This window comes from Lactuca saligna, chromosome 5 (genome assembly GCF_052625555.1).
Source record: "Lactuca saligna cultivar CGN05327 chromosome 5, ASM5262555v1, whole genome shotgun sequence".
NCBI lineage: Eukaryota > Viridiplantae > Streptophyta > Magnoliopsida > Asterales > Asteraceae > Lactuca > Lactuca saligna.
In genome coordinates this window covers 136,490,675-136,499,817 of record NC_136421.1, presented here as the reverse complement: position 1 = coordinate 136,499,817, position 9,143 = coordinate 136,490,675, and the positions used below count along the sequence as shown (strand labels likewise).

General features: G+C 34.3%; 1 protein-coding gene across 1 annotated transcript; it reads left to right on the top strand.

Moving 5' to 3' along the window:
- The first annotated feature begins 1,396 nt into the window (after positions 1 to 1,396).
- LOC145048951 (serine/threonine-protein kinase Nek5-like) lies at positions 1,397 to 6,890 on the top strand. Its single transcript, XM_078997604.1, has 14 exons — positions 1,397 to 1,938; positions 2,028 to 2,094; positions 2,184 to 2,249; positions 2,370 to 2,416; positions 2,642 to 2,687; positions 2,817 to 2,897; positions 3,074 to 3,116; positions 3,210 to 3,259; positions 3,910 to 3,991; positions 4,257 to 4,306; positions 4,783 to 4,856; positions 4,968 to 5,019; positions 5,104 to 5,604; positions 5,685 to 6,890. Exons 1-14 carry the CDS (start codon positions 1,841 to 1,843, stop codon positions 6,639 to 6,641), a joined length of 2,214 nt encoding a protein of 737 aa, XP_078853730.1. The 5' UTR covers positions 1,397 to 1,840; the 3' UTR covers positions 6,642 to 6,890.
- The last annotated feature ends 2,253 nt before the right edge of the window (positions 6,891 to 9,143 follow it).

The following is a 9,143-nucleotide window of genomic DNA, read 5'->3' as shown; positions in this document are numbered from 1 at the left end:
ACCTGTTCATGTTTTATGATGGGTAGGTCAAAACAAACATATTGGTTTTTGTTCCTGGTCCTTGCCATTTCACTTGTGGAATGAGTTAAATGAAATTAATGGACCGAGTCCTTACTTATCGATTGAGTACAAGCTATTGAACGTTATAACAAGCATGTTGATTGACATTTTTGGACTCGATTCACATTTGGACCAATTAGAAGCCAGATCAAACACACTCTAATAGACATACATATTTGATACTAAAATATTTGTTAAGTTACATCAATTGGATTCTCTGTACATATTAAAGAAATAAAAATGATTCAAAATTAAGTAAATATCATTAATTGGGTTTTTATATTTACATCAGTTACATCATTAAACATATAGATTTACAGTCCACTAGAAACTATAAATAAAATCCTGAAATACAAAAGAATGGAGAAAATGGGATTGAAAATCAGAAAACAACCTAATTGGTGTTTCATGTTTTGATTGAGTTAAACTAGTAAGAAAAATCAATGACTGGAAGTTGGAACAAACACATTTATCACTTGTTGTCACACAGAACCACATGTAGAAGGCAAAGAAAGGAGAATGATCAAAAGATCAGAACTCATAAGAGCAACGACACATTAATGGAGTCATGAAGAAGATCAATAAGTGATGTGGGATAAAAACAAACCGACTGCTGATCGTGATGAGAAGAAACGGTGATTTCTTTCCAAATTTTGAGCATTTTCTATGATTTGAGTTTTTATTTTTTTCCCGATTTTTCGTTTTGTTCTTGATTTGCAGTTTCCTTAACATCGTGGAAGTATACATATAATAATATATCTATATCGTAAAAATTTGGTCCCTCTAATATGTTGTCCTATTCCGTAGAGCATCACACACTTGTTGAAGGGCAGTCTTGGATTTTAAAAGCATTGGGTATGGACAACTGGATGTAAGACCAAATTAGTGTCATCTCATCCATAACACCAAGGGAAGTAGTATTTCACATGTTATATCATGTTAAGAGATAAAGAGATAAAATAGAAAAAATTATTTGATTGGTTGATGAAGGAGATAGTCAATCATTTTTCTGTTTTATCTTGTCCTCGCTACAACGAGTTGGGGGGGGGGGGGGGGGTGTTCCCCGCATCATAACGTCGTTTTCGTGTGCCAACTCAGCCAATTCGTTTCTTCCACACCATATACTCTAAGAAAGATGACAACTATTGATTAGGAATCAGATCTTCAGCGGTAAAAAATTGGCTCACATGAGGATGTGTGGAAAGACAAATTTGCCCTTGTACATCTCATGTACAAGGCACTTTAGACATCTCATGTACAAGGCACTTTACCTTTCTAACAAAATCCGATAACCGAAGCACAAAATACAAATATGTTTGAATCGAAACTTGGGAATCATGGATATTTTTGTAATTTACTCCCAAAATAATTTTACTTTTTGTTGTTGCTAGCATCATAGCATGTGAGAATCAGGTGGTCAAAGTATATTTCCCTCGTTTCGTGTACGGTGTGCTTCATTGACTTCACACTTAATTCGAGTACTGCTAAAGGCAAAAATTTGACCTGATCCGAATCTGATCGAGCATAACAGCATATGGGTATTCTTCTTCGATCCAAACTCAGTTTTAGTGGAGAGCAACCTTGATCCATTGCCATTGATCCCCCAGTACATGAATCCGAGAACAAGTTATTGCAGGCAGCAGATGCGATGATTATTAGGGCATTTTCGCGTTTTGCAAATTGTACTCAAGTTTGTTAAAGAAGTCATGTAACTGTAAGTCTGATATTGATATCGAGTTGTACGATTGAGATATATAATACGACATTGGATCAAGGAGTGATGGAGTCAAGAATGGATCAGTATGAGATGATGGAGCAAATCGGTCGGGGAGCTTTTGGTGCCGCCATTCTCGTTAATCATAAATTGGAAAAAACCAAGTATTTGTCCTTTTCTATATAATGGGGTTTCTTAGCGTATAGTGTTGACTGGGTGATTGATTGGATCTTTATGTTGTTTAACAATGCAGGTATGTTTTGAAGAAGATTCGTCTTGCTAGACAGACTGAACGTTGCAGAAGATCTGCTCATCAGGAGGTTTGTTTTCCTGATTTTATCATCTATATTGACTTATTAGGTTATATTGGCAGTGTGTTCTTGATTAATTAAGTGCATTCATTGTTTAGATGGCTCTAATTGCTCGGATTCAGCATCCGTTTATTGTTGAGTTTAAAGAAGCATGGGTTGAGAAGGTTAGAAACAAACGTTACTGGAGATTCAGTGGATATTGTATTACTTTCACAGTTTATAATCTCAATTGGTCTGAATTTTGTTTGGTGATTTTTCTGATTTGCAATTTATTACTTGATTAGGGTTGCTATGTTTGCATTGTCACTGGTTACTGTGAAGGTGGTGACATGTAAGTCTCTAGAGAAACCAACACTCCTCCCATTGTATATCAAGGCCCTGTTTGTTACCCTGGACATGACATAACAAGTTGTCCAAAAAAAAAAGACGTGAATACCCTTCTCGTCCTAATCATTGAAAATATCCATAGAAAGCTTGTCCAGTCATGTCCAGTGCAACAAATGCAGCCTATTTCTCACAGGTTTTATCTGGCTAATAAAAATGACTCATGAATCAGAGCTGAATTGATGAAGAAATCAATGGGGCAATACTTTCCTGAGGAGGTATGATTTCTAGAAACCAATGTCTTTTTGGTGTATTGAGATGTTTTTGGTCTTTTGTTCCATTTTCTATGTTTTAATCATGATTACTAGATTTCTGTATATTGATAATCTTGTCCTTACTCCTTACAGAAACTCTGCAAGTGGTTTACTCAAATTCTATTAGCAGTTGAGTATCTGCATTCAAATTATGTTCTACACAGGGACTTGAAAGTATGTTCTAGATTCTTATATATTCTTGTACTTTTAGGCCCTGTTTGTTACACATGAGAGGACATACAGAAAGCTTGTATAATCACATACAGTTTTGTTATGTCAATTGTCATGTCTTGTGTAACAAACTCAGTCTTCATGTCTTATAACTGACTCTTTTAGCATTATATCTCCAGTGTTCGAACATTTTTCTTACCAAAGATCAAGATGTTCGTCTTGGTGAGCTTATAACTGTTTTCTTCAGTAGAAGTTGATTTAACTTCCTCTAATCTAATCCACACAAAAGTTGAGTAATTTATTTTTTTTGCTTAGGGGACTTTGGACTTGCCAAGACTCTGAAAGCTGACGACTTGGCTTCTTCAGTATGTTTTTATATTCATATATGATATATTTACTTATTTCCCATTGTCAATCTATATATAACTGTGTGACTGTGTGTATGTATATGTATACATTCATATGTACATATACATTAAGTTACTAACAATATAGTACTCCCTATGCCCCACAATAAATGCATAAGGTGATGTTTCTTTTTGACTTAATGGGGACAGGACTTAATTGGTTAAGCTACACTTTTGGCTTGATGCAGAAAGAACGACTTAATAGAGAAACTCAGTGCCCATTAAGTCCTAATCTTTTACAAAATTGCCCTCGTTTTATTTTTTTCCTTCCATTTCTCCATGTGTGACATTATTCTTTAAAATATTTTTTAAACATCATTTATCCAAACAACACTTAATGGGGAAAAAAAGAAACATGGCCTAAGTTGACTAGATATATATATATATATATATATATATATATATATATATATATATCTTAATGGAAGTGTTTGTCTTAGAACAAATGTACACTAGAATACATAAAGAACCCCTTGATACTATGTTGTAATGGTTGATAACAAGTAAAGAGATTGGTATATTTATATCCCATGAAGGAAATTGTTGTATGATTCATGGCTTCTGAATGCAACCTGTTAGCTAATCTAGACTTAATTTCTTTAATCCAGGTGGTGGGGACACCAAATTACATGTGTCCTGAACTGCTTGCAGATATTCCTTATGGCTTCAAATCAGATATATGGTCCCTAGGTAATTTATTTTTCATTACAATTTCAATCAACAACAGTTGTTAAATAAAGTAAACCATCATTTGTTAATTGTTATTCAACATCACTTCTGACACAAGGGTGAAATGGTCATTTACTCATATACCCCAACTTGGGTTCAGTTAGCATAATGATTTCATGAAGTTACCCTTCTTAAACTTGAGCATAAACTTTAAGCCACATGTCTGTTGCTTTTCATTTCCCACTTATTTTTTGTGTTCAATAATATATTTTTATTTGCTAATTAGGTTGCTGTATGTATGAAATGGCTGCTCATCGCCCAGCATTTAAAGCTTTTGTAAGTCTTCTTGATTCTTGAACCAATTTCTAGCTGTTTTAATCTGATGATGGAACCATGTAATAATATTAATCTAAATCAGTCTTTTTGTTTTTAGTTTTCCTTTTACCTCTTCACTAGCGAAAATTCCAGGATAAAGTCATATATCTTACATTTGGGCTTCTTGAGCTTTTTTTTTTTTTTTTTACAAAACACATTTATAAAGGTTTTGCAGATTTATTTTCTTGAAACTATATTATACCACTGCAAATTAATATTTTCTTTAGTGATTAAACCATTATACTATAGTGGTTTAATCACTAGAAAACAATGAAAGTACAAGTGTTTTTCTGTATTTTACCCTAAAAATAAATTCATGATTCTTTTCAGAAAATTTATTCTTGAATGTGTTATATATATATATATATATATATATATATATATATATATATATATATATATATATATATATATATATATATATATATTGGTTTCAGGACATGGCTGGATTGATAAGTAAGATAAACAGATCCTGTATTGGTCCTTTGCCTCCTTGTTATTCTCCATCTCTGTAAGTCAATTTGTTACATAAACAAACTTACTCTCATTTATATAATCTTCAAAAACACAAATATTTAAACAAAACTTTCTGAACTTGTAAAATCTTTTTTTTTTTCTTCAGAAAAACCCTTATCAAAGGAATGTTGCGTAAGAACCCAGAACATCGACCCACTGTAAGCATTTTCCTAATTGCACGAATTTCAAGGAATATGAATATACAATATTTTTTAAACTTATATTCTTGTTAAATTAATTAGGCAACTGAAATCTTGAAACATCCATATCTGCAACCATATGTTGACCAATACCGGCCTTCAGTTGGTCTTCATAACATTACTCCTTCAAAGCCCCTTGGGAGACTTCATCACGATATAACAAGAAAAAAAAGATCTGAAAGCCAAAGTAGCAACAGTTCTTTTAGCGACAAAGATAGTGTCATATCAAGTGAGAAAAATATTCAAATTTGTGACCATAAACCGGATGACGAGCACTGCATTGATCCGTTTTTCAACGATGAAATGGACATTTGTGCGTTTAGAATCGAGGAGAAAGAGGTCGTCAAACAACCCAAGTTAAATTACGAAACTACCCCTGCGAAAACTACTCGGATGGGGGTTAAAGATGGAAAAATTAGGGAACATAGTTCCCCCATGCGTGGTGGCAGGTTGAAGGCTGGAGGTGTTGAAACACCACCACCCGAGAAGGGTAACTTTGAATTCAGGAAGAGAACTCCGGGATCAAATTCCGTTAAGCATCAGGTATGATTTACCTTTTTTTTTTTTTTAATTTTTTATTTGTCCCACAAAATAATAATAATAATAATACACTATTTTTACAGTTACCTAGACAAGAGGGCAACCCACCGAGTGGGCCCACTATATCCATTGAAGATAAATTAAATCAAAGGCTAAGAACCCCACCCCAACCCCAACCAAGTCTTCTTAGAAAACCATCATTCCCAGGAAGAATTAAACAACTAGCCATTGAGCCTTCTACTACTGAACCCATTCAGACTCCTGTTGAGATCATTACCATAACTAAAAAGGTCCAACCTAATGATCCCATTCAGCCCACAAATAGTCACCAAAAACATGACACTCATGATCCCATACCCATTCAGACTCCTCCTCCTGTCCACACAAACACTCAACAAAAACTCGTGTCAAAGATCATACAAGAATCTCGAGTGGGTGTTGTTTCCGATAACAAACAAACCAATAGTTTCAATTCCGCTGCATCTTCCGCTTCCATTCAGCAATTCCAAACTTACGATCAAAATGTGTTGCGAGAAAGCCCTGATTCCGGAGTACCCTCGGAATCACATTCCGATTCAACGTCGGCGGGTTTACAGATTCCGACGATTGAAAAACTCGCTCCTGGTGACATGATTCACGGCATCGGTCACAGTAGCTTTCCTGATATCAAAATCTTTTCCTCTCCAACATCTTTGGAGCCGTCAGATCAATCTGGAAAAACGGAATTGAAACCGGAGGTTCCGGACTTGCCACCGCCACCACTGCTGGAAATTCATGAGGAGCCGCCACCGACACCGCCACCACCGTCAACGCCGCCAGTGAAGGAAAGTTTGGATATAACGTCCACCAGGCAAAGGGCGGAGGCGCTTGAAGGGCTTCTTGAATTATCGGCGGATTTGCTTCAACAAAACAGGCTACAAGAATTGGCGGTTGTTCTTAGACCTTTTGGGAAGGATAAAGTGTCCCCACGGGAGACTGCTATTTGGTTGGCCAAGAGTCTTAAAGGGATGATGATTGATGACACGAATCGGAGTTTGTAAACTGGTACGTTTTTTTTTTTTTTTTTTTTTCTTTGATTGATTTAAATATTGGTGGGTTTTTTTTTTAATGGTTTTACTTTGAAAAAACAATATGGTTTTTCATTTCCCACGTTGTGTTTGATTTTGTTTAAAGTGTTCTCTGTAATTCATTCATTGTGTTATCTTTGTATATATGGGCATTACAAACGAAACGAAATAATTTTATGAATTGCTTCCAGTTATTATTAAAAGAAACCGCGAGTTCAGATGTATTGTAATTCAAAGTTTGAAATGTTTTCATAAAGGCCAGTGAATATGGGTCGCACTCTATATTATTTGTTTTGCCACATCAAAGCTAGAAAATGGTCAAAACACACCACATTATTTTAACTTCCATGTCATTTTCTTTCTTCGTTTTTTTTAATAAATAAACAAAATAATTTTATAAAACATAACATCTTAACTGAACAAAATATAATTCATATCGTTAATGGCTAAGGTTGTGTTTTCACTTGGTCAGTTTTTTGGTTCATTGATTTGATCTACTAAGGTTATGTTTGGCATACTAATTGTTGATAGCTGAAAAGCTAGCTATTAAATAAAAAACTAGCTGATAGTTAAAAAGCTAGCTGATAAAAAATAACGTTTGGTAAAACTAGCTAAAAAGCTAGCTGAAAAACATATAAAATTACATAAAATGATGTGTAAGAGTATGTGTTTCTATAACTAATTAAGAGGTATTTTGGAAATTTTAAAAAAAGCTAGTATAATTAGTTTTTCAAAAAGTTAATTTTTGGCCTACCAAACACGAAAACATAAAAAAGCTCGAAAAATAAACTACCTTATCAGCTAGCTATGACACGCTAAACATAGTCTAACTATTGAATGTATTTCAAATTATCGAACATCAGAGTTACTATTCAAAATAAGGATAATATTTCATCTTAAGGGAAGCATCTTAATTTTTACTTGTGTACAAAAATAATTGTAAACTTTTAAAAAAATATAAAATAACATAAAAAGAAAGTGTTTGATTGGAAAGAGTCCAACTCCAAGCACTCGGTTCAAGCACAACTAAAGACAAAATTGCAAATTTGGTCCTTGTGGTTTGCAAAAAAATTTGGATGCGGTTCAGAAAGTTTCCAGCTTGCACAGAAGGTCCAAAATCAAAGTTTTTCTAAGTTTTTGATCCAAAAAAATTTGAAATTACCGATTTACCCTTTTAATTACAGCTTTTGATTTTCTTTTCTTATTTAATTTAATAATTTATGAAATAAAAATGAAAAACAAAAAAGATAGACACCCACTCCACCCCTACCGGTACCCCCTCCCCCCCCCCCCCCCCCTTCTCTCCCTCTCTCTCTCTCTACAAAACCCATCTTCATTTTTAGAAAAATTGAATATCACCATTACCATCTAAACAATATGAAGATTTGGGAACTAGATGAAGATGAAGAAATCAAGGGAAAGATAAAGATGAAGATCTTGTGTTCATCTCATAGCTAATACACAAACTCCAGAATTCAGGGGATAGAAATTGATTTCTTGCCTTCAAACACGAACATGCACATACACTCCAAAAATCGAGAACCCTTTCAAATACTCTCAAAATTTCATCTTTTTCTCCGATCGTTCTTCTAATAGGATCAAAAATTTCATCTGGAAGAGCAATATATGATAAAATAATAATAATAATAAGCACCCATCTTGGGTTTACTCTGTGATTGAACAATGGGAGGGAAATCACACACATTATGTGTCTGTATCTGTGTGTGTGATAAAGATAACAAAAAGACGAATGATGGGATTAAGAAAGGGCTAACACCACTCCTGCATCACTGCTCCTCAATTGCTAACCATATCGATTTCCTAAAATTGATCTTTGTTTGGATTGATCATCAGGAGGTTGAGCAAAAGGGATGTCGTCGGTGGAGGCAAGGAACAGGGATCTAAAACTCAAACTCAAAACAGATCTCTTTAATCTGGTACATGTAAATTAATGGAATTAGGAACTCATGAATAAAGCATGAATGTGCAGGTGATAAGTCATTCCAAGATCTGGGTTTATTCCACCATTGTAGGAACTCATACAAAGGGTCGATGATGGTTTCGTTGGGGTTGTTGACGGAGAAATCCGAGTATTGTGTCGGGAGAAGAAGCCGTATGTGTGTGTGTGTGAGAGAGAGAGGAGATGGGATGTTATTTTTTATTTTTTAAAATAAAAAAGTATTAAAATACATACAAAAAAAGAAATTAAAAGGGCAAAACCATCATTTCAGGTGTTCCAAGGACCAAAACCACAGAAAAGTTTTGATTTTGGACCTTTCATGCAAGTTGAAACCTTTTTGGACCCTATCTAAAGTATTTTACAAACCAGAAGGACCAACTTTGCACTTTTGTCACAACTAAATGCACAGAAAAAACAAAACTTGTTATTATCGAGAGTTTTTAGCTAGAACAAAACTTGAACTGTTTTCTAATTATACTAAATATGCCAATATAGTTGTTTATGTTTCATTATAT

Coding starts and splice junctions, on each gene's coding strand:
- LOC145048951 (XM_078997604.1), top strand. CDS start 1,841: ATGGAGTCAAGAATGGATCAGTATGAGATGATGGAGCAAATCGGTCGG. Junction 2,898..3,073: donor TTCTACACAGGGACTTGAAA/GTATGTTCTAGA, acceptor TTATATCTCCAG/TGTTCGAACATTTTTCTTAC. Junction 4,307..4,782: donor GCCCAGCATTTAAAGCTTTT/GTAAGTCTTCTT, acceptor TATTGGTTTCAG/GACATGGCTGGATTGATAAG.